The sequence below is a fragment of the Trichechus manatus genome, unplaced genomic scaffold (assembly GCF_000243295.1).
Source record: "Trichechus manatus latirostris isolate Lorelei unplaced genomic scaffold, TriManLat1.0 scaffold00108, whole genome shotgun sequence".
In the NCBI taxonomy this organism is placed as follows: Eukaryota; Metazoa; Chordata; class Mammalia; order Sirenia; family Trichechidae; genus Trichechus; species Trichechus manatus.
In genome coordinates, this window is record NW_004444044.1 from 6,488,304 (window position 1) to 6,514,804 (window position 26,501).

A 26,501-nucleotide genomic window follows, 5' to 3' on the forward strand; every position below is an offset into this window, starting at 1 on the left:
GAAGGCTGTGGTCTTTGATCTTCATCAGTAAGTGCTTCAAGTCCTCTTCACTTTCAGCAAGCAAGGTTGTGTCATCTGCATAACGCAGGTTGTTAATGAGTCTTCCTCCAATCCTGATGCCTCATTCTCAGATTATTTTCTCAGGATTGGTACTAGTGTGGGTATACCCTCTGATAGGGTTCGCTCTGTGAAAAAGATCTCTTAAGCAAAGCCTATGTTCCAGGGTGTGGCCTGGTTCCTAGGAATACAAAAAGTGAACTAGCCCATGAAGGAATTGAGCATAAATTCTAAGTCTCATTGGCAGCAAGTTCTCATGAACCATAATCAACTACCTTTTCCTCAACTACTGCCTGTACACATATATATCATATATATATATACATATTAGTCACTTGTCTCTATCAATTTACAAATTTTATGAAAAGAATTTTAATCCTAGTTTGGCTTTCTGTACAAGTAGCAGATTCCAGAATTTTGACACATACTTTCAGGGCAGTTATATACAGTTGTACAGTTTGTGCAGTGCACAAAGGTGAATGGCCCATGGGAAGACTGCGAGCTGACATCGAACCTACATCCCACAGCCAAGTTATCTGACCAAGAATGGAGTTGTATGCAGCCAGAGAAGCACCCTTTTATAACTATCTACCCAGAGGAATTGCCTTTTCCTAATTCTCACAAAAGCATTATATAGGCTAGCTCCAGTCCCTTACCACTTGTTCAGCCTGAGTATCTTCAAAGTAAATAATTTCAAAGTTATTTATATCCTCAAAGAATATAAACTTATTTAAATGTTAGCCAAGATAAAAATACATTGGAAGGTTGATCACTGACTTGAAGGTCATACAGCGCATTCCAAAGACACACACACACACACACACACACACACACACACACACAATGTTGTGGAATTCAAGGATAGGGCTCTCATCTCACACATTAATCCAGAATTTTCAGAATGTAACATGGTTTAATAAAATGAATGTAATAAATTCAAGAAACCTCAGGACTACGGTTCTGCCACCATCCAGTTGTGCAATTCCGAATAATTCTGCATCTCTATTTCCTTTCACGGTTTATCTAAGTTAATCAAGACCCCAAAATTAAAAGTGTTGGGCTACAGCAGTGATTTCCTTGAAATCTGGAAAGGGGGTTCTTTTCCCCCACCCCCATTTCAAACAGGGCAGCTACTCCATTTTTATGTTTTACTTACTGATCTTCCAAAGGAGATTTTGTTTGAAGAAAGTTTTTCTTAATTTGAAAAATATTAAACCGTTGAACTGGATAGTCTCGACTACCTACCTAGTGGTAGCCTTCTAGAGTTAATGAGAGTCACTCTTGCTAAAATATAGTATATCTCTTTACTTTGGAACCATTCTTATATTGTCCATAAATCTAATATATAAATATAGCTATTCAAATACACGTATTTGTTACCAGACATACATATGATATTCAAACACATGTATTTATATGTATGGTCTATAAAAATGTTTTTGAATATTTCATTTCTTCACATCAACAATTAAATTGTGAGTACAATAGAAATTAATAGTAACTATGTGATAATAAGCAGAAAATCTCCTCCCATCTGGGCATTTGCAGTTTGAGTTTGACAGACCGGGATTCACATTCAAGCTCTGTCACTCACTGAGTAACTTAATCTCTAAGCCTCTGTTTCCTCATCTGTAAACTAAGGTTGTTAGCAGGATTAAATGAGATGATGATGTATGCAGAAAAACTCAGCACAGTGCCAGGTATGTGTAAACTCACTAGATGATACTGATTATTCTCCAATCTATATTTTTATTTGTCAATATTCAAAATAAGAATTCATGGTGTACACTTCTATATAAAGTGACTCCAACTACAGTAAACTTATTTTTAAATCCTTCTTTGATAATTATTCATCAGTTTCTCTATACATAATGCCTGATGTGGACTCTGTAATGAGTATTGTGCTAGAGACAGGGCATATACTGACAAACAAGATGCATCTCTATCTTTCATGAGCTAACAGCCTACAGGTAGAAGCAAGCAAGACAATCACTGATTTTACACAAAGCGATAAGGACTATAATAGAAGAATCCACCAAGAATTATGGGATCAGATGAGGGGAAACTAGGGCAGAAGGAGAGAACTATCTGGAGGAAAATGGCATATGAATTATCTTAAGGATAAAATGGGAATTAGCCAGGAAGCCAAGGTATGAAGAAGTTTTCCAGGCAAAAGGAAATAACACACAATAGTGATTGTAACATTTGGTTTGGCTAGAGTTAGATGGGAAGGTGAGGATGTGGCAGATGAAGCTGCAGAGGTGACCATGATGGGCCTTAAATGTCACATGGAAGGTCTGGATGCCATTCTGAGAGTTCTGACAAGCTATAGATAAATTTCAAATGAAGCAGGAGAAAGGATGATATAAGACCCTAGGACTTACATTTTTAAAAAATTTGGAAGGATTTCAAAGGGTTAATTGAAAAGAAGCAAGAAGTCTTTAATTCAATCTAGACTCCTCTTTTTCTCATACCTCACAAATGAATCATCAGCAAATCCTCTAGGCTCTAAATGCAAAATATATCCAGACTCTGACCACTTTTTACCACCTCCACTGCTACCACCCTTGTCTAAGTCACCATCATGTCTCACCTAGATTATTGCAATGACTTCCTAAGTGGTCTCCCACTCCCATCCAAGACTCACTACTCTCCACGCAGCACCCAGAATGATCCCATTAAAGAAACAGATCTGTCACTCCTTTGCTCAAAACCCTCAAAAACTTTGTCATTCAGAAAAAAGACCGAAGTCCTTACATGCAAAGCTTCAAATGATCTGTCTCCACCCCGAATCTACACACCTTATCTCTTTGACATTATCTCCCCCTAATGCCATCCCCATTTGGTTACTCTACTTCAGTTAAGCTGGCCCCCTTGCTGGTCCTCAAATCTACCTGCTTCAGGGCCTCTGCAATGCTGTTCCCGCTGCCTAGACCCTTCTTCCCCTGCTATCTGTATGGCTTGCTCACTCATCTGATCTTTACTTAAATGTCATTTTTTCAGCAAGAACTTTTCTGGCCACTCTATCTAAAATTTCAGCACCCCATACACACTCCCTTTCCCACCTCCCAAGTTTTCCCCTTATTTTACTTATTTTTCATACTTATTTTCTGTCTCCTTCCAAAATTAGGGCTGGCCTATTTGTCTGTTTCTGTTCACTACTGTATTCCCAGCCTGAGGAGATTACAGACACTCACCAAATGTCTCTTGAATTAATTAATTAGTTAACGGAAGCAGGGAGACCAGTTAAGAGGCATTGCACGAAATACAAGTAAGATGATGATAGCCAGAATTAAGACATAAATAGAGGGAATAGAGAGAAATATTTAGGCAGTAGGATAAGCACTGTTTGGTGACCTATTGAATGTGGGAAGTGACCAAGAGACAGCAGCTACAGTTAACTCCCAGGTCTCTAACTTGGGGTACCAGGTCGATGGTAGTGACAATCAACCAATATTAGAAATAGTGAGGATGAGAGCAGGCCAAGGAAAAAGATAGCGAGTTCAGTTATGAATTGTTATACTGAAGGTGGTTACAAAGCATCTTGGTGGCACAGTGGTTAAGTGTTTGGCTTCTAACCAAAGGGTCAGCAGTTCGAATCCACCAGCTGCTCCTTGGAAACCCTACGGGGAAGTTCTACTCTGTCCTATCGGGTCGCTATGAGTCAGAATCAACTCAATGGCAACAGGTTCTATGGGTAAAGCATCCAGAAGATGTTCAATGGCTGATTGGAAATAATGTGGCACTCAAAGAGAGAGGTCTCGGTTGAATATCTATCTTAGCAAATATAATATTGAGAGTTTCCTGAAACCATTGCAAAGGATGGGATCATCCAGGAAGGATGCATACCAAGACAGGAGCACTATGGACCAAATCTTTGTTACTATCATACTTACAATCTTATTTAAATGGACAAAAAATTGTCTAAAAGTCCTGTATAAGCGTACTGCGTGTATCTGAAGTTTAATTACTTTGTCACAGATTTTCATCATTCTTGCAGATAATTGAAATTTATTGCCACACAGCTCTACTAATCCACGGTCAGACATATATTGGGTGTAACTATGTGTCAATGTTGTTGTTGCTGTTGTTAGGTGCCATCAAGCTGGTTCCGACTCATAGTAACCCCATGTATAACACAACAAAACATCGCTCAGTCCTGTGCCATCCTTACAATTGTTGCTATGTTTGAGCCCATTGTTGCAGCCACTGTGTCAATCCATCTCCTTGAGGGTCTTCACCTTTTTCACTGAAACCCTCTACTTCACCAAGCATGATGCCCTTCTCCAGAGACTGGTCCTTCCTAATAACATGTCCATTGTACCTAAGACGAAGTCTCGCCATCCTTGCTTCTAAGCAGCATTCTGGCTGTACTTCCTCCAAGACAGACTTGTTCATTCTTCTGGAAGCCCATGGTATATTCAATATTCTTTGCCAACACCATAATTCAAAGGCATCAATTCTTCTTCTCTGTTCCTTATTCATTGTCTAGCTTTCACATGCGTACGAGGTAATTGAAAATAATACGGCTTGGGTCAGGCACACCTTACTCTTCAAGGTGACAACTTTGCTTTTTAATACATTAAAGAGGTCTTTTTGCAGCAGATTTGCCCAATGCAATAGGTCATTTTATTTCCTGACTGCTGCTTCCATGGGCGTTGATTGTGAATCCAAGCAAAATGAAATCCTTGACAACTTGAACCTTTTTTCCGATTATCATGATGTTGCTTATTGGTCCAGTTGTGAGGATTTTTGCTTTCTTTATGTTGAGGTGTAATCCATACTGAAGGCTGTGGTCTTTGATCTTCATCAGTAAGTGTTTCAAGGCCTCTTCACTTTCAGCAAGCAAGGTTGTGTCATCTGCATATTGCAGGTTGTTCATTAGTCTTCCATCAATCCTGATGCCTCATTCTTCTTCATATAGACCAGCTTCTCAGATTATTTGCTCAGCATACAGACTGAATAAGCATGGTGAAAGGACACCACTGACACATACCTTTCCTGATTTTAAACTATGCAGTATGCTCCTGTTCTGTTTGAACGACTGCCTCTTGGTCTAAGTACAGGCTCCTCATGAGCAAAATTAAGTGTTCTGAAATTCCCATTCTTTGCAATGTTATCCATCATTTGTTATGATCCACACAGTCGATGCCTTTGCATAGTCAATAAAACACAGGTAAACATCTCTCTGGTATTCTCTGCTTTCAGCTAAGATCCATCTGACATCAGCAGTGATATCCCCTTTTCCACATCTTCTTCTGAATTTGGCTTGAATTTCTGCTAGCTCCCTGTCAATGCACTGCTGCAATTGTTTTGAACTATCTTCAGGAAAATCTTTAATTGCCTGTGATATTAATGATATTATTCAATTTTTCCAAATTGTGTTGGATTACCTTTCTTTGGAGTGAGCACAAATATGGATTTCCTCCAGTTGGTTGGCCAGGTAGCTGTCTTCCAAATTTCTTGGCATAGATGAGTCAGCACTTTCAGCATCGCATCTGTTTGCTGAAATATCTCATTTGGTATTCCATCAATTCCTGCAGCATTGTTTCTTGACAATGCCTTCAGGGCAGCTTGGACTTCTTTCTTCAATACCATTAAGTTCTTGATCATATGTAACCCAGGGACAGATTACCCAGTAAACCAGGTAAGCATGGGCTTACTTGTGCTTACTTCCTAATCTGTAGTGAACAATTTCAAATGGGTTTCACCACATCTTTGATGTGAAATTGTTCATTACAGATCTGGAAGTAAACACAAATAAGCCCATGCTGACTTTGCTCACTGAGTAATCCCTCCCTATTGGGGACTGTAAATTTGAAAAGAGGCTTTTAATCTGCAGAAAGGTGCTGTGGGGTTGGGCAAGCAACATACCTAGAAGCAGAATCTTTGATGTGGTGAAAAAATGTGAAATTGTTCACTACATATGATCTGGTAAGCAAGCTAAGCACCATGCTTACCTTGCCTGTTGTATAATCTGCCCCTCGTGATACCTCCTGATATAGTTGAACTTCAACCAATTCTTTTTGGTACAGTGACTCTGTGTATTCCTTCCATCTTCTTTTGATGCTTCTTGCATCATTCAATATTTTGCCCACAGAATTCTTCAATATTGCAACTCGATGCTTGAATTTTTTCTTCAGTTCTTTCAGCTTGAGAAATGCTGAGCATGTTATTCCCTTTTGGTTTTTTAACTTTAGGTTTTTGCCCATTTCATTATAGTACTTTACTTTGTCTTCTCTAGCCGCCCTTTGAAATCTTCTGTTTAGCTCTTTTACTTCATCAATTCTTCCATTTGCTTTAGATGCTCTACATTGAACAGTAAGTTTTAGTGTCTCTTCTGACATTCATTTTGCTCTTTTCTTTCTTTCTGTCTTTTTAATGACATTTTGCTTTTTTCATGTATGATGTCCTTGATGTCACCCCACAACTTGTCTGGTCTTTCATCATTAGTGTTCAATGCAACAAATCCATTCGCGAGATGGTCTCTAAATTCAGGTGGGATATACTCAAGGTTTTACTTTGGCCTCGTAGACTTGTTTTAATTTTCTTAAACTTCAGCTTGAACTTGCATATGAGCAATTGATGGTCTGTTCCACAGTCAGCTCCTGGCCTTGTTTGACTGATGATATTGAACTTTTCCATTGTCTCTTTCCACAGATGTAGTAGATTTGATTCCTGTGTATCCCATCTGGTGAGGTGCATGTGCATAGTCATCATTTATGTTGTTGAAAAAAGGCGTTTCCTATGAATAGGTCATTGGTCTTGCCAAATTTTATCATGCGATCTCCGACAGTATTTCCATCAGCAAGGCCATACTGTCCAACTAATTATCCTTCTTTGTTTCCAGCTTTCAAATTCCAGTCACCACTAATTATCAATGCACCTCTGTTACATGTTTGATCAATTTCATACTGCAGAAGTTGGTAAAAATCTTCAATTTCTTCATCTTTGGCATTAGTGGTTGGTGCGTAAATTTGAATAATAGTTGTATTAACTGGTCATCCTTATAGGCATATGAATATTATCCTATCACTGACAGTGCTGTACTTCTGCATAGATCTTGAAATGTTCTTTTTGACAATGAATGTGATGCTGTTCCTCTTCAATTGGTCATTCCCAGCATAGTAAGATTTTATGACTGTCCAATTCAAAATGGCCAATACCAGTCCATTTCAGCTCAATAATGCCTAGGATATTGATCTTCAAGCATTCCGTTTCATTTTTGACAACTTCCAGTTTTCCTAGATTCATACTTTGTACATTCATGTTCTGTTACTACTGGATGTTTACAGCTATTTCTTTTCATTTTGAGTCGTGTCACATTAGCAAATGAAGGTACCGAAAGCTTTACTCCATTCACTTCATTAAGGTCGACTCTGTTTTGAGGAGGCAGCTCTTCCCCAGTCATATTTTGAGTGCCTTCCAACGTGAGGGGCTCATCTTTTGGTACTATATCAGACACCATTCTGCTGTTAGTCATAAAGTTTTCACTGGCCAATTTTTTCAGAAATAGGCTGCCAGGTCCTTCTTCCTAATCTGTCTTAGTCTGGAAGCTCCACAGAATCCTGTCCACTGTGGGTGTCCCTACTGGTATTTGCAATACCAGTGACATAGTTTCCAGCATCACAGCAACAAGCAAGCCACCACAATATGACAAACTGACAGAGGAGTGGTGGATGTCCAAAGTATATCAGATGAAGTCTCGCCATCCTCACTTCCAAGGAGCATTCTGGCTGTATTTCTTCCAAGACAGATTTCCTTGTTCTTCTGGCAACCAATGGTATTTCAATATTCTTCATCAACCATAATTCAAATGCATCAATTCTTCGGTTTTCCTTCTTTTTTGTCCAGCTTTCGAGTGTATATGAGGCTATTAAAAATGGCATGGCTTGGATCAGGTGCACCTTAGTCATCAAAGTGACATCTTTGCTTTTTAAGATTTTAAAGGGGTCTTTTGCAGCAATATGTATCAATGACAGAGATTAATTAGTATTCCTATGTAAATCTGACATATTAATGTAGGGCATACTTTCAAATTAAAAATAATCATTTTATTGCACACTTACAGTGTGTAAGGCAAAGTTCTTGACATTTAATAAGCATTCGACAAATATCGATTCCTTTTGTTCCCCCAACTGAGGTCAGGAGAGACAGGAGTCCCAAAGTTTTCCTGTCCCCTGTAGTGTTAGGCAATGTATTCAGGGAAGAAGTGAATATGAGAGGAAGTGCATGTGCTTTGATTAAGATAAATCTGGGTTCAGTATCCAGCTCCACTGCTTCCTCAGTAATCAGGAATTATTGACTCTTTAAACCTCAGTTTCCCTATCTTCAAAATGGGAATCATAATACCTACTATATGATGTTATTGTGAGGACAGGCAACAATAAAGTACAAGGCCTGACACACAGGCTCACACACTAAAAGTATAGAGAGATAAGTTTTCCAACATTCGTGTAATTTTTCCAAGTCAGAGAAATAGAGAAAGGGGTGGGGAGGGAGCTGGTTAAATGTGTGAGAATGGAATATTTGTTTTGCAAGCACTAAAAATTAAATTGATTAGGATCTCTTCTTAAAAGCAAAGTATTTTCTTGCACAGAATTCCATTCATTGCACTGTTAGTCAAATTTCAGACACTATTTGCAAACATATTTTTTCTAATAGTCTGCAAGGTAAATATTGTGGACAATTTAATTTAGTTTGCGTTGGTATAAACTTTATAATCAGCAACATACAGAGGTTCAACTACAAGCTGCACTAATAACAAGACAGCAGATATTTCTGCGGCTGTTTCTACAGGGTGGAACAACCCATTTTTATGCAATTAATTGTGGCTTGAGAGATTAAGGTAATTCGGGCTCCAGGCCCTTTGTTTATTGAGTCATACATCTCATGGTGCTTTTCAGGCTTTGAGTTTAAGATGTCTTCCATGAACTGAAAGCAGGAGATGGCTCTAAAGTTGTTCCCATGGGAGGGTCATCCAAGCCAATACATATGCTTACTCTAGACTTTGGTTTTTGGTTTGGGAAATTCTGGCCCCAATTTAATCCATGTTTTTCAGTACTTCTCACTCTGTAACATAAATTTTGACACATCAATTCATTTCTGAAAATACAATTCATCCTTGGTGGTTGAGGGGAGGATTAATCAGTTTGAGACTTATTTAGGCTTTGGAGTTTACCCGTGCCTCTGTCTCTGCCTTTTTTTTTTTTTTTTTTTGGTTCTTCCACTGTTCAGCAGCCACTAACATTTACAGAACTCACAAATGCCAAACACTGTACATTCGTGGGTGCATGTAATTGGCACAACAACCCCATGAGGTAGGTGCCATCATTTCCATTTAACAAATGAGGAAACTGAGGCCAAAAAGTTATCAAATGTCAAAGTGCCAATTTTCTCCAACTCAAAAATTATGACGGCAGTGGTTCTCTGGAACATTGTCAGTGAGTCTATTTTCACTAATAAAGCAAAGTGAACAAATAAGGGCAACATAGTAAAGACATCATAAAGCTATATTATTCATCTATTTTTTTTTATTCTGAGATTATGTCCTTCCTACTTTTATGTATTTTTATATCTTATTTCTTTTATTAAATTATAATGTTTGAGCAGGGTTAATTTTCATAATTTGTAAAATGTTTATCCAACAAAACTGAAAGTTGTCAAATCTATATCAGCCTCGAGTAAGCTTCTGAAATTGTACTGGTCCTAGAGCCGCAGCATACAACTATAGTAGTGGTACACTACACTGGGAGGTGCCCTTTTATAGGTATGTAAGTTGGGTAAAGGCCAAATAACACTGGGCAACTCTGCTGTTAAACCAAGAAGTCTGGGAACCACTAACACTCAGAACAGTTCCTTCACAAAAATACTAAAATGCTGGGAAAAAAAAAATGAAAATCAGGCTATAGTCTGGCTAAATGTAACTGCTTTTCAGCTCGGCTTTTAAATATGAACCATGTTCAGGAGTTAATGCACGCAACAAATTTTATAAATATTATAAATACTTACAAAACATCTACATGTGCCAGGCATCTACAAAGTTTTAGAAACACAAGCATGATCACCTGCTTTACCCTCAAGGGGTTCACAGCCTAGTGAATTACCTGTTTAACTAGAACTGTATACTTCATACTCATTTGACCTTCAAAATAGCCCTGTGAGGCAGATATTGTTATTCCCATTTTTCAGATGAAGAAAGTCACAGATAAATTGCAATGTGATCTCTAAGCAAACAAGGGGTAGAACAGAAATTCATACACAATTCTTCTGGGGACCACCCCAGTGTGAGTGTGTGTGGTTGGAAGAGGGCGGCAGTGAATGAGATAGGTCCTGGTCAATATGCCTGACATAATACCAGATACTGTGTGAGCATAAACCCATTGCTTTACATGGCAACAGATTGATTCAGGGGAAAAAATGATAAATAATATAAATCCTCTGTTCTTGGTGCAGTTCTAATTCATGTCAGGTGTTTGCTACTCTCCTGGATTCCAGCTCTGTCTGTCTTTTCCCACATCCTCATTTTTTTTTATTGTCATAAAAATATAGATAACACAACATTTGCTATTTTGACATTTTTCACATGTACAGTTCAGTGAGACTAATTACGTAAATCATGTTGTGCAACCACCACCAATACCCGTTGCCAAATTTTCTACCCCATAAAGAAAACCTCAAACTCAGTGCTACCTAAACAATGACTCCTCCCTTTTCCCCTCCTTCCCTCTCCTGGCAAATGCTACTAAACTCTAATCTCTAGACATTTGCCTTTTCCAGTTATTTCACATTAGTGAGATCATACAATATTTTTTTCTTTTGTGATTGGCCTATTTCACTGAGCACTATGTTTTCAAGTTTTAAAATTATTGCTCTTTGTACTAGACATCTAAATATACTTTCATGTTGTAGCATGTATCAGGACTTTAGTTCTCTTTATAGGAGAGTAGTACTCCATTCTACTATATACCACATTCTGTTTATCCATTCATCTGTTGATGGACATTTGGGTTGTTTCTACTTTTTGGCTATTATGAATAGTGTTGCAATGAACATCAGTGTACGTGTTTCTGTTTGCGTCACTGCTTTCAAATCTCGTGAGGATATACCTAAGGGTGGAATTGCTGGGTCATATGGTAGCTCTAAGAAGCCCTGGTTGACCAGTGGTTAAAGCAATCAACTGCAAACTGAAAGGTCAGCAGTTTGAAGATACCAGCTACTCCACGGGAGAAAGATGTGGCAGTCCTGCTTCCATAGAGATACAGCCTTGGAAACACTATAGAGTCACTATGAGTTAGAATCAACTCGATAGCAGTGGGTTTGGGATGGTAGCACTATTTTTACCTTTTTGAGGAACTGCCAAACTGTTTTCCACAGCAGCTGTACCATTTTTGCATTCCCACCAGCTCTGGCACATCTCTATTTTTAATAATATGAAGAACATTGCAATGAGGAATGCTACTGTTCTGACCCTCCCATCCCCATCCCGGCTTCTTTTCTCTCCTCCACCCCAAAATCTCTCTTCTGTTCATCCCTAGGGAAAGTGCCCAGGTAAAGGAGGTTACTAAAATAGTGCCCAATATAGAGTCCTAGAAGAAGACATAGTAAAATAGATACCAATTAGTTATTCTTGAGAATTTCATCAATTAGCAGAAAAAGGGAAAACAATTGTAAACCATAGGTCACATTGCCTTATTCGTCTATCAAACTACCTAAATGTCAACATTTTTGAGGTGAAAATTTTTTAAAAGAAAAACCATTAAAGAGAATCTTGTTCAGTTCAGGCTCACTTCCAGGACTATACTCCAATGAAGAATTACTCAGTTTCCTATAAATAGAGTCATGTGCAATCTAAGAGGTTTAGAAAGGCAGAAGATGATCATGAGCGCTAAATGATGGCTTCTATGGGTAAAATGGGTGACCTCTGATCTTTTTCCCTTGTTCTAAGGCCAGCACGGGTGCCATCAACTTCAAGATACCTGAATCCATGTGTCGTCGGTTTTGTTGTCGTAGCAGTGGTGTTGATTCTAGCAGTGACCATAGGTCTACTTGTTCACTTTTTAGCTTTTGGTAAGTACCAGAAAATTATTGCTCTTCAGATTAGACAACTAAATACACTTTCAGATGAAAAGTTCAGCATTCTCTCTCTCTTTTTGCCACTTGTGTTTCTTAATGTAACATGATTATGTCTTATACTTCTTCCCTAAATATATGTTTACATTTGTATTTTCCCATAATCAGTATTTTTTTCTCTTCTTTAGTCTTTATAGTTTACCAAACATTATTACTCAGGGAATGATTATCCTAGCCAAAGAAAACAAAATCTCTTGACACTTTTCTGTTGCTTGAATTTGTCCATCTTGTTTCTCATTACTGCCATGATTTCCTTCTTCATTTAATAACCTGATAAAATCATAAAAGTGAAATATTAAAAAGAACCGTTAAGTTTCAACACCTAAAAGCTGGACATATCTAAGGATCGTTCAATTCATGTCTTGTCTCCTGAAAATACAGTCTTACAAGTAGAATAGGAATGATGGTCCAGAGATGACTCTGCGGTTAAGAACAGAGGGAATAAACATAAACTTTTAAAAAAATTCTATTCTTTTATTATTTAAGTTTTTATTATTATATCACCAAAATATTAGGGAGCATAGATAATAAAAAATGACATAAAGAATATGCATACCCTGCTCATTCATAGTCTTCCTAAATACCTTGGTGAATACCTTTTCAAGTGCTCTAATGTGGATATATAAAATGTGTCACATTTTACTACGTAATATCATGCATGTTAAAATCTGCTTCTTTTCTTTAAAATACACAGTGAGATTATTTTTATTTCGGATATATTTTAGCTAAATCATTTAAATTTTTTTTTTTTGTGTGTGTGTGTGTATGTGAGTGTGAAGGAATAGAGGGAGGAGGAGAGGAGGAAGAGGGAGAGGAAAAGGAAGAGGAGGAGAGAGAAATTGAGAGACAAAGAAAACCTAATTTATTTTATCTCCTATTGTTGTACCTTTAGGCTCTTTCCACCTTTTACAAATCATAAACATTGAAGAGTAAACAAAATTGACCATAAAAGAATTTGAGTTTTAGAAAATATTGTAAAAATATTTTTTAATGGGCAAAAATACTTAACCATGCAAAGGCTGAAAAATTCCCAAAGGTACAATAAAATTACCAATATTAGAAAAGGCAGTAACTGTGAATAATCATTTCAACCAGTTATTACCAAAAATCTGTGGCTAATTTGTGTTTTGACTATTTTTTTTTTTTTTTACAAAATTACCTGGAGTCAACTCTCTCTAAGGTGAATTCCAGAAAGTAGGGAAAAGCGACATCAAGTTTCAGATTAAATAAATGAATTATCACTCTTAATGACACTGTATTCTCATACTTAAACATAAGAGTAGGAACCTTAGTAAGTGCTCTGTAAATTGTATCCCAGTGACCACTGTGACCCAAGAAAGACTTATCCATCTTCTGCTACAAAGGACAACCCTTCTCCCAGGATCCCCAGCTTTTTCCTCTCGATCTAGGTATTTCTCTGCACACATTCTGTTTACAAATGATCAAAAGCAAACACGGATTTTCCCTGAGACAGATTTTATTTAGTTATGGCCTTGTTCACAATGTTTCTGAGATGTATGAGGTGTGTTTTAGGGACTCTATCTCCTTTACATAGCTGACTTTGTCCTTTGGAAGACCTGTTTTGATGGAAAAAATTCACATTCAACAATCAGAATAGATACCCTGTCGGGAGACTTATTTTCTAGCTTAGTCCAGGAAAGACTAATGACAAATCACTAATTCCTCTGTAAAGAATATTATTTGAAATATTTTTAAAAACTATTTATAATTACTTTGGGTTCTTCATTAATGATAAAGTAATAATAGAATATAATACACATTCATTAATGTTTTTTGAATAAATATGCCACCACAAATCTCCCTAAAATATAGTGGAATAAAAACTATTACTGAACAATTTTAATTTCTCAAATAATGATGCTATTCTGACTTTAATACATCTTTAACAACTCTAGCTTTTGCCAATCTTCTTTAAAAACTGAAAGAAAAATAGTAATTTTATAATTACATTTATATTAAATATAGCATTTTCTTTCTTTTAAGGAAAGTAAATTTATTAAATTATGTAATATTGCCTCCGTAATCCCAAGTAATATAAGTAGTGAACTTTTTGTAACGTGAGGCTGATTTTGCCTCTTTTTTTCTTTTACAGATGAAAAACCTTACTTTTACCGCAGCAGCTTTCAAATCTTAAATGCTGAATATAGTGATCAGTTACATTCACCAGGTACACAGGAATACCGGACTTTGAGTGGAAGAATTGAATCTATGGTAAGTTAATATCTGTCATTGCTCTTTATTCCATTATAAAATGAATATATTGAACCTAATATTTTTCATACATTTGCAAATGCAACATGCTTTGCATTTTTCCTCCCTTTAGTGATGAAAGGAGCCGTGGTGGTGAAGTGATTAAGAGCTCAGGCTGCTAACCAAAAGGTCAGCAGTTTCAAATCTACCAGCCGCTCCTTGGAAACCCTATGGGGCAATTCTACTCTGTCCTATAGGGTTGCTATGAGTCGGAATCGACTTGGTGGCACCCAACAACAAGTGATGAAAGATGTGTTTCTCTGTGTTTTTAGAAGATAATTTATTAGTATACCTGTTCTCATTCACATTTTCTTAAGTCATGAGTGAAAAGGTTTTAGAAGGGTCATGAATAAATATGCATTTTATTTGATTACGATTTTAAATAGTTGCAGTCTATTGCCTGTGCAAGATAACCATTTATTATTGCTACCCTCGAGATAGCCTTTTAAAATCCTTTTCATTTGGCCTTCTTTCCTATTTTCTTATCTAATCAAATACACAAGACAGCAGGTGTTAAAAGATATGTTTTCCATGTTAATAATGACATAGTTTGGACAATACCATACTTTGGCTCAATGATAGACATAGAAGTTTGAATGGAAATATAGTAAAACCTGTGAAAGCCGGAAACTGTGTAAGACAGAAACATGTCAGAGAAGGAAAACTCAAATATTTTCCACTAATAGAGAACAATAGAAAAGTGGTAGGACTGCACCCAGTCAAAGGCAGAAAACTTTCAAGACCCAGAAAAACAAGGCAGTCCAGTCAAAGTTCCGGTTCTCATAGGTTTCACGGTATTCAAAGCAAGCTTGGTCTCTCATTTGTAGAGGTCCACTGACTATCTGGAAGCCCTGGTGGCATAGTGGTTAAGAGCTATGTCTGCTAACCAAAAGGTTAGCAGTTCAAATCCACCAGGTACTCCTTGGAAACTCTATGGGGCAGTTTTACCCTGTCCTATAGGGTCACCATCAGTTGGAATGGATGGCAATGGTTTGTTTTTTTGTTTTTTTTTTACTGACTGTCTGCCAGGAAACCTCACATGTGGACCCTCAGCATTCATATGTCACCACAGAGCAGTGTCTGGCCTGCAGGGACAGAGTTGACTAGTCTCAGGATTGCTCACTCACCCTAACCTTTTTAAAGACAGTCCTAAGAGTATAAATTATTCCAGTGGTTTTCATACTTTAGCATGTAGCAGAGTCACCTGGCAGGCTTGAGAAAACAAAGACTGCTGGAACTCCCCCTGAGAGTTTCTGATTCAGAGGTCTGGGAAGACCCAAGAATTTGCATTTGTAAACCAAGTTCCCAGGTAATGCTGATGCTACTGATCCAAGGACCACACTTTGAGAACCAGTAAGTTAATCATAACGAGAGCTATCACTGTTGAGGGACTGAATCATCAGCTTGTCTAACACTTTTCCCTAGAAGCAAGCTTCACTGGAAGTCAAGTTACCAGAAGACTTACCAGCATGGAATTATAGCAAGGGAAGTTAGGTGTATGATTTAAATATTTAATGATAAATCAGAATAGACAGCTGAATTAGAAATGACTTGGGAAGTAAAGCTAGGATAGGAGGCAGAAGTAGGGTTAACATTGGGGAGCATAAGATTAAAGTGTTAAAAGTGGCAGTCTCCTGTTCTCTCAATAAATATTTATCGAGCGCTAACTCTGCCAAATATTGTGGACATACAAAAATAGAGCAGATGTAGATCCTGCCTTCATAGACCTAGTCTATCATGGAAGATTAAATAAGTTTAAAAATACTTGTGATGCAAGATACATAGTGGGGATATAGCATGAGAGTACCAGAGTTATACAAGTTTGGATGAACAGGACATAAAATGGCCAAAGCATGAGCCAAGACACAGAAGTAGGAATGTGCTTGGTTAACAATTTTGGACTTTATTTTGTAGGTAGTAAGTCCTGAACACGTACATAACATGATGTAACCAGGCTCTGACAGATTCATGTTCAGTTATCTAAATTAGATTAGAAAGAGAAGAGCCTGCACACAGTAAGACTAGTTAGAAGCTCATTATCAAACTAAAAACCAAACCTGTTGCTTTTGAGTCAATTCTAACTCATGGCAATGCCATGTGTTACACAGTAGAACTGCTCAATCAAGTTGGCTATAATTTTTAGGAAAGTAGACTGCTAGGCCTTTATTCTAGGTGCCACTGGGTGGGTTCAAACCACCAACCTTTAGGTTAATAGCTAAGTAAAAAATGCTTGTGCCACCCAGGGACCTTAGAAACTCACTACAGTGGTCCAGAAAAAAAGCCAAGAGGTAAAGAGTCTTAATTAGGGAATAGTCCAGAAAATGTGGAAATTCACACAAAACTTCCATCAAAGGCTTACCAAGCAATCTTTTTTGCCCTACTCACTACATTCTGCTCCCAATCTGTTCTTAGAAACACACAGGAATATTTAGTTACATGACTTGTACTGTGAGATGTCATTGGTTGGTGTTCAAACCAATGGACACCCCCAACTTTTCTAAAGAAGCAGCTAGAGATACACACCATCAGGAGGCCAGTCTGAGCACACAGTTATTCATAAGGTGGTCCTCACACCCACACCAAAACATCTTGTAATATTTCAGGCATGCACCCAGCTTAATAAAGGATAGCAAAGTTGATCTTTTGGTTAGCAGCTGTAGCTCTTAACCACTGTGCCACCAGGAGTCCTAGTAAAGGAAAGCAAACCAAAAGGGTGTGTATTGAGATGAATTCCAGCTTCATTCTGAGGAATTAATACCCAGCTATTTGTTGTTATAGCAAAACGCAGGAGATGTCCTCCACCCTAATGAGACCACTCAGTTCCTGTTAGAATAGATCAGATATGTTAGGTCAGCTCATCCTTAATGGTGCCTACGTAAAATTGCAAAAAGCTAATTTGGAGAGGAATTACAATAAAGCATAACAATATTTAGCAATATGAAAAGACATGAACTAGATAAATTTATTTTGAAAAGTACCACCAGCACTTTTGGAAGGTATTTGATAAATCTTAGAAAATGACAATAAAATTACATATTCAAGCTTATTATTTTTAAATTATTCTCAAAACTGTTCTGCAAATTCAGTTATAATGTATGTATAGACATTTTTATCAAAATCAAAGTAGTTTTATATTATCTCTTATTATAAAGATAATCCACAAACAGAAAATTCAGGAATTCAAGAAAATGTAGAGAAGAAAAAAAAATACACAAAACCCCAATGTAATATATCCACTATTAACATTTTGATGAACTTCTTTTAGATACTTCCTATGCAAAGTACATACATCAAACATGCACAACACACACACACACAATTTTCTGTCAATGGAATTAAACTATATGATATTATCTGCTTTTTTCTTAAAAATGTCATGCAAATATTAAAATATTAACAAATTTAGAAACATCATTTTAAATAACTGAACATTACAGTAAACAGATGTATAATATTTTATTTAACCAGTCCTCTATATCTGCAGAAGTTTAATTTGTTTCCAGTTTTTCTGTATTTAACATTCTGATGACTATCCTTGCTCATGCATCTTTGCACACTTGGGTGATTATCTCCTTGGGATATATTCTCATAAGTACAATTACCATATACAAGGTCTACGCATTTTTTTATTTCTCTCTGGAGAGTTTTTGGAGTCCCTGGGTGGTACGAACTGTTAATATGCTTGGCTGGTAACTGAAAGCTTAGAGGTTCGAATCCACTCAGAGACACTTTGCAATGAAACGGCTAGCAATCTACTTCTGAAAAACCAACCCACTAAAAACCCTATGGATGGTGGACTAATTCAGAAAAGGATAGTAATAATGGTTGCACAACATGAAGAATGTGATCAACGTCCGTGAATTATACATGTAAAAATTGTTGAATTGGCAAACATTTTATCTCTATTTTTACCACAATAATAAAAAGAAAAAAGACCATGGAGCACAGTTCTACTCTGACACACGTGAGGTTGCCCTGAGGCAGAACTGACTTGATGACAACTAGTTTAGAGAGTTTTTTAAAAATTTTCCTGTATTTTAGTGAAGTTTTCTTTTTAATTTTAGAATGATTTTAGATTTACAGAAAAGTTGCAAAGACACTACAGAAAGTTCTCCCTACTATTAACATCTTACATTACTATGATACACTTGTTATAGTTAATGAATCAATACTGATACACTGTTATTTACTAAATTCTATACAATATTCAGATTTCTTTAGTTTTTGCCTAATGTCTTCATGCTGTTCCAGGACCCCATTCATAATACCACATTAATTTAGTAGTCATGTCTTCTTAGACTCCTCTAGGTTGCGACAGTTTACCAGATTTTCCTTGTTTTTTATAACCTTGACAGTTTTGAAGTATACAGGCCAATTATTTTATAGAACATTCACATATATTTTTCTGATGTTTTCTCATGATTAGACTGGAGTTATGGGTTTGGGGAAGAAAGACAACAGAGGATAAGTGTCATTTTCATTACATAATATCAAGGGTACATACACTCAACATGACTTATTACTGTTGATGTTGACCTTGGTCACCTGGCTGAGGTAGTGTTTATCAGGTATCAGGCTTTTACACTGGAAAGTTACTCTCCTCCCCCCTTTTCAGACTGTACTATGTGTGACCACACTTGAGGGCAGAATGTCTACATAAATTATTTAAAATTCATCTTTTTGTCTATTCTTCCCAAGTATTTATTTATTCAATCAGTTGTTTATATCAGTACGGAGGTTTATGCATTTTAAATTTTATTTTACTTTCCAAATTGCACTCCATAAGTGCCCCAATTTACATTCCCATCTGCAGTATATAAAAGTATTATATGCTTATTTCCCCATTATTAGCAACACTGTTGTGTACCATCAAGTTGATTCCAGCTCATACAGACCCTATAGGACAGGGTAGAATTGTCCCATAGGGTTTCCTAAGCTGTAATTTTTATGGGAGCAGATTTCCAGGTCTTTTCTCCCACAGAGCGACTGGTGGGTTGGAACTGACAACCTTTTCGGTTAGCAGCCAAGTGCTTAAACATTGCGCCATCAGGGCTCCTTATTAAAAACACTAGGTATTTGTAAATCTTTTTAATTGTTTCACATCCAAGAGGTGAGAAATGATAGCTCATTATTATTTTGATTTGCATTTCTTTGATCACTAGTGAGATTTAATCTCTCTCAGTACACTTATAGGTCATTTTTGTAACTTCATTTGTGAATTGCCTGGTCATAACTTTGCCCATTTTCCTATTGAAATATTTTTCGTTTTTATATGAAATAGAAAAAAAAATTTTGATTGATAGAAATATTAACATTTGTCTGTCATTTATGTTGTACATATTTTCCTAATATGTGGCTTGACTTTCATTCTTGTTTAAAACGTGTTTTGTTTTTTCATGCCCAATAGAAGGCTTAATTTTTCATATAGTCAAAATTATCAATCCATTCTTATGATATCTCACTTTCATGCCAGGTTTAGAATAGCTTTTCCCATACCATATATTCTTTAATAATGTTAATTTACATTTTCTTTTTGTACTATTGTTATTTCTATTTTTATAAGTTTATCTTTGATTCATCCAGAATTTATTTTGTAGTAAGGTAGAGAGCCATTTTTTTTCCCAAAAAAATAGCTAGGTGGAGGTCCCAATACAGTGTGTTAAATAGTGCAATTGACTTATTTGTCATGCCACCTTTATCATATGCTGAAATCCTTCATGTCTTTTTTTCTGTACTTTACTCTCTCACTGATTAATCTTTGCCTGCACTATCACCAGACTATTTAGAGTACTTTGGCTTTATATTTAAACATTTGGTAGACAAAGATTTCCCTTTAAGTTCTTTTAATTATGATTTCCCTAGTTAATCTCACATATTTATCTTTCTATGAAAATACTTTGAACATTTAAGACAAAATACTCTAATGCAGCACTTTATAGTTTACAAAGCACTTTTACTTTATTATGTAATCTTTATCTTTATCTCACAACAGTCAAATGAATTAATGGATCATATATACAGACCAGTAAGTACAGGCAGTGAGATTATGAAACATGTCAAAGGCCATTCAACCAGAAAGTAGTAAAACCAGAATTCAAATCAGTCTCCAGACTCCAAGTCCAAGGGTCATACCATTTCCCCATGGTAACGAGAGTATCATTGTTATCCTTGTCACACAGACAAAGTGATGATACTGAAAGATCAGAAGAGGCCTATGAAGACAGGGGTCTTAGTTCCAGAGTCTTCTATTATATTAAGCAATTCACTTCTCTTCCTTGGTCCTCTATTTTTTCATCAGTAAAATCAAATCATTGGAATAGAACTCAAAAAGTGTATAACTTTGTGATTATGATGTGAGATATCCATGGCACCCATTCACCTATTTTTCTTACCCTCCCTGCCTCTCTGGTCACTTCTTTTCTGTGCTCTTTACAGGCACATTCTCCTCTGCCCGGCCATTAAAGGTTGAAATTCCACAAGTCCTACACCCTCCTCTCTTCTCACACTATATTCTCTCTAAATGACCTCATTCATGCTCATTACTTTAACCACCACCTATCACCAATGACTCACTGTACTTTAGACCTGTTCATCCATTGCCAGCTTGATATTTCTACTTGGCTATTTCAAAAACATCTCAAATACATTATGGCCCAAAATCAAACTCAAGATTCCCCTCCCCACCATCCTAGCCTTCTTCTAGTAATTCCTACTTACATTAATGACAACACCTTTTGTTCTATCCAAATCAGAAACCTAGAATTCATCCTTGACATACTGCTCTCTATCACTCCAAACATCCAATCCATCACCAATCCCTGTAGATTTTCCCTATATTTCCCTCAAATTCATTCCTCTCTATATACGCTGTCACCATGTCCACCCAAAGAATCACCTCTGCTTTGAAATACTAAAATAGCACCATAATTAACTTGTCCATTTGCACCATTTTTTTCCTAAAATTGATTATTCTCATGTAGCAAGAGAGGTTGTTCTCAAATTGCAAACCTGATTATGCTACCTTTGTTTAAAACACTTCAGTGGATTCCCATTATTTACAATAAAGACCAAATGTTTCACACACTGACAAGACCCACATGTTCTAGCTTTCCTACCACCCTAGCCTCCTTGGTCTCCATGCTACGGTTGCACTGGCCTTCTTTCGTTCATTCAACATGCTCCTTCCCACTGCAGGAATTTGCATGTACTGCTCTGTCCATCTGTAAGGCTCTTTCTTTCCTCTTACCCAACTAACTCCAGTTCTTCCTGAAGCTCACAGCTCAATAAATACTTACTCTGAAAAGCTGCCCTGATTGGATCAAATCCTTCTACTATACTGTTGCACTTATCACAGTTATAATTTTATTTAAATGTGGGTGATTATTGGATTAGTCCCTGTCTTTCTCCCTTAGATGTAACTTCCATGATGACAGGGACTAAGTCTGCTTTCACTCACCATTGTATACTAATACCTGGCAGAAAGCATGTGTCACACAAAAAGTGCTCAAAAGCTGTTGTTGAATGAGTGAATGAGGGAAGCCATTTAGAAATCATGAAAACACCTGTTTGCAAAGTACACGTATCAAAACTATGAGTACATTCTCATTGACTGGGTCTTTCCAAATAAAGTGAAAGACTTCCATCAGGATTAATACCTGTGATTAGCTGAACCATTAAAATTCCCCATTAGTGTCAGAGGTAATATTGCAACACGTGTCTGCAATACTGTATGGTAGAGTAAAATGATCTCCAAAATGGGGTTGTGCATCCCAAGAAGGACTAACAATCCACTGGAGTGATGGAAGAAAATTCTCAAATGTCACTCTACATGTGTCTTCCTCTGGGGGAGAAAGAAAAAAAGAAAGGAAGGGATGGAGGGAGGGAGAGAGAGACAGAAAGAGGAAGGGAAAAGAAAGAGAAGGAAAAGAAGAAAAGAAATTTAGCTTCATTACTATTTAACAAATGGATTGGCACTGGCATCCGTGTTTAGTTTTTATGTCAGTTGTCACGTGGCATGTGCATGGAGACACCCTGAGGGAAGAGAAGGAGGAGAATAACACGGTAGGACTGACTAGAGCTTCAGCGCACTTTCACTTATTCTCAATGTATTTCAATGATGTGCAGTTTACCAGTGGATTTAAAGATCATATTGCTTAGTTCTAAAAGTAAAATGAACCTCCCCAAGTCAGCAAACAGACTAAGAAGAATCCTGGGGGAAAAAAAAAAAAAAACAAGCCTGCAATTTGAAGATAATACTAACATGCAAGCACAATAATGAACCAGTAAATGAAAAGTAAGACAATGTCAGAAGTGGCACCACTCCTACTTCTGATTAGAGGAGCCATTTTACCATGTGAAGCAATGCCAGTCAGTGGTATATTTCTTAGAAGATATTTAATACCATTTTAATCTGGTTTCATTCATCTAAAAGCCCATCATTGAGGGGGGATCACAAAATTTGAGTTGTATCAGTGGATTCACCTAGTGATGGCTTAGCTCCTGCCCCAAACCCCTTAGGAACAGCTACCAAGTCACATAACATGGCTCTCACTGAGTAAAATATTTGAAGTGTTTAGGATGACGTCTAGCAAAGAAGCATCCTGACTGGTATTATCTTAGTGTGACAGATGAAGAAATAGGCACTGCATTGAAAGGTTACATAACCTGCCTAAATAAATCCCATATGTAACTATGAAGGAATTGAACCGAACTGAAAACCCAAGCCTCTCTATTCCTCATTTACCATCAGTCTCATGTTGCAAGATTGGAAGGGAGGAGAGAAAGAACTGTAATGACAGAGAGATTTTTTTTTTCCTTTCTACAGATTAGTAAAGCATTCAAAGAATCAAATTTAAGCAATCAGTTCATCAGAGCTCATGTTGTCAAACTCAGGTGAGTGGAATTATATCAAAAAATATATAAGCATAGATGCAATATGGCCCATTGACTTTTGTTCACAGCACGAATAATGAACTTCACACAGTTTGTTGTAGTATTATGAAAACAGTATCCTAGGCAACTTAAAAAATAATGCTACATATGATCTATTTATGGTATAGATAGACTTTAATTCTCACCAATACAGTAGGTGTGAAACGTAGTTTTATATTTATTGAGATAAAAAGTACTGGCTCTAGAGCCAAAATGCCTAAATTCAAATTTCAGGGCCAATTCTCATTAGCTGTGTGACCAGTGTCAAGTTACTTAACATCTTTGTGCCTCAGTTTCTTCCACTGTAAAACGAGTAATAATAGCAGTGCCTCTTTAATAGAGTTGTTATGAAGATCACATAAATGAATAGGTTTAAAATACTTAGCACTGTTTGAGCATCTATTCATATATTTACTGTTCATCAAGGATCCCTCTTCTTTGAATTGCATATTCATATCTTTTCCATTTTTTCTATTGTTTATTAGTCTTTTTCTTGTTGATTTGTAAGAGTTCTGTAATTACTTGGGTACCAAGCACTTGTCCAATTTATGAGCTGCAAATATATTCTTGCTATCTGTAGCATATCTTTATACTTTGTATCTTTTGTTGTGGAACATTAGTTGCAAAATATCTTATTTAAGAAATCTTTCCTCCCCAAGTATATAAAGACATTCTCCCACATTTTTCTCATGAAAATTCACATGTAGGTTTTATGTCTGTGCATGGTATGAGGTAGATATCTAATTTAATCTTTTTTCTATAGATGTCATTTCCTTCAGATTTGTGATACCACTTCTGTAATACATTGTTTACATATGTCTGAGAGTCTGTTTCTAAAGGATCAATGTCATTCCTACCGATTAAGCTTAATAATTGTTATTCAACTAAAATCTACCACTATGGATTAGTCTGTTTCTCCTTGTTCAATATATTTTGAGGACATATAACTAGGTGCCTATGTTTAGAACTGTTATATCTTCCTCGGAATTGTTTCTTTTATCAAGGTATTAATCCTCTTTATCCCGAACTAATGTTTTTAATCTTAAAATCTCTTATATCTAATATTAGTATGGCAACACTGGCTTTCTCGTAGTTACTTATTCAATGAATCTTTATTTACCCTTTTAGTTTCAACATTTATGTGTCCTTATATGTTAGATATTTCTCCAAAAGCCAGTAGACAACTGGGTTATACTTTTTAATGCATTCTAACTGTTTTGCCCTTTAACTGGCAAGTTTGGTCAATTTACACTTATTTTAATGACTATTTGGGTTTATATCTTCCATCTACTTTCATGCTCTTTATCTTGCTTTTTCTATGCTTCTTTCTCCTACTAACTTGCCTTCTTTTGGATGATTGAGTTTTCTTCATTTGCTCTTTTTCTCCCAATAGTTCAGAAGTTATACATTCTCTCTCTCTTATCTTAGGGATTATCTTTAAAATTTTAACAAGGAGAGTTGGGTTAACCCTCTACCTTTCTTCCAAATCACTTACAACTTTAATCTCTTGTTCATGCTATTATTAATGATGTTTTAGTTCCACATTATTTTTAATGCCTCCAGATTAGTCAGTGTAATTATTTCCTATGCCGTCAATGCCTTTTTTAGTTTATCACTTCCTTTGTTCCTTTTTTCTTCTTGTATCTGACTCCCTCAATCTGAATTCTATTTAATGAAGTATTTCCTTCAGAAATTCTTTCACAAGAGTACAAGAGTGATAAACTGTCTCTTTTAAAATTTTGGTCTGAAAACCATTCTTAATTTAGCTTCATTATCATATTATAGATTAGTATGGATATAAAATCCTAAGTTTATAGCTCTTTTCTCTCAATACTTTGAAGATAAAATTGTATATTGGTTTCCATTATTACTTTTAAGAAGTCTATCAGTCAAAATGTTCCTTTGTAGCTAGTTTTTACTTTTTTTTCTGTTTAATTTGTCATATTTTAGTCCTTGCATCAACAAGTTAAGAAAGTAGAATTTTCCCAAGTACTGATTTATAGATAATGTTTGCAATGGGTGCACAAAACATTCAGTTTCACAAATAGTAACATTTGGTGATCCCTTTAAATATAATTTCAATCCTTCTTTTAAGCTAAGTGCAATAACAATTTAATACAATATAGCTAAATACACAAAAAAATCTATCTATCCTGAACTACAAAAGTGGTTTCCATAGTCACATGTGGTTTTAGTCAAGTATACATTTCCACAATGAATAAAAACTAACGAATATGTCAATAAAAACTACCTCAAATGCTTATCCTGCCATTAGCTTTTTAAGCAATGCCATTCCTGACACTGAAAGCATTTATTTTTAGATTTAGCATGATCTGAAAAAATGAGTTCTCCTAAAACAACAAGTGGTATGTATAAGCCCCAAAGGTTATCAATCAAAAAAGCCTCCCATCATTATGCTGAGTGTATTTAGTCAGTCACAGAAGGACAAATATTCTATAAGACCACTATTATAAGAACTGAAGAAAAGGTTTAAACACAGAAGAAAACATTCTTTGATGGTTACGAGGGTGGGGAGGGAGTGTGAGGATTATTTACTAACTAGATAGTAGATAAGAATTATCTTAGGTGAAGGGAAGGACAGCACACACTACAGGGGAAGTTAGGACAACTGAACTAAACCAAAGCTAAGAAGTTTCCTGAATACAATCAAACACTTTGAGGGACAGAGTACAGGGGTAGGGGTTTGGGGACCATGCTTTCAGGGGGCGTCTAGGTCAATTGGCATAACAAAGCTTATTAAGAAAATGTTCTACATCCTACTGTGGTGAGTAGCATCTAGGGTCTTAAAAGCTTGCAAGCGGCCATCTAAGTTGCTTCGATTGGTCCCAACCACCTGGAGTAAAGGAGAATGAAGAACACCAAAGACACAAGGAAAGTAGTAGCCCAAGAGACAGAAAAGGCCACATAAACCAGAGACTTCATCAGCCTGAGACCAGAAGAACTAGATGGTGCCCAGCTACCACCAATGACTGCCCTGACAGGGAACACAACAGAAAGTCCCGGATGGAGCAGGAGAAAGGTAGGGTGCAGAACTCAAATTCCAGTAAGAAGACCAGACTTAATGATCTGACTGAGACTGGAGGAACCCC

At 36.6% G+C, this 26,501-nt stretch overlaps 1 protein-coding gene across 1 annotated transcript in view; it reads left to right on the forward strand.

Moving 5' to 3' along the window:
- The window catches only part of TMPRSS11D (transmembrane serine protease 11D), a 58,297-nt gene that overhangs the window by 9,223 nt on the left and 22,573 nt on the right, over positions 1-26,501 (forward strand). The window contains exons 2-4 of the mRNA XM_023737819.1: positions 11,989-12,126; positions 14,303-14,421; positions 23,285-23,352. Coding sequence (XP_023593587.1) covers positions 11,989-12,126; positions 14,303-14,421; positions 23,285-23,352 — 325 coding nt within the window. The remainder of the gene's footprint in view (positions 1-11,988; positions 12,127-14,302; positions 14,422-23,284; positions 23,353-26,501) is intronic.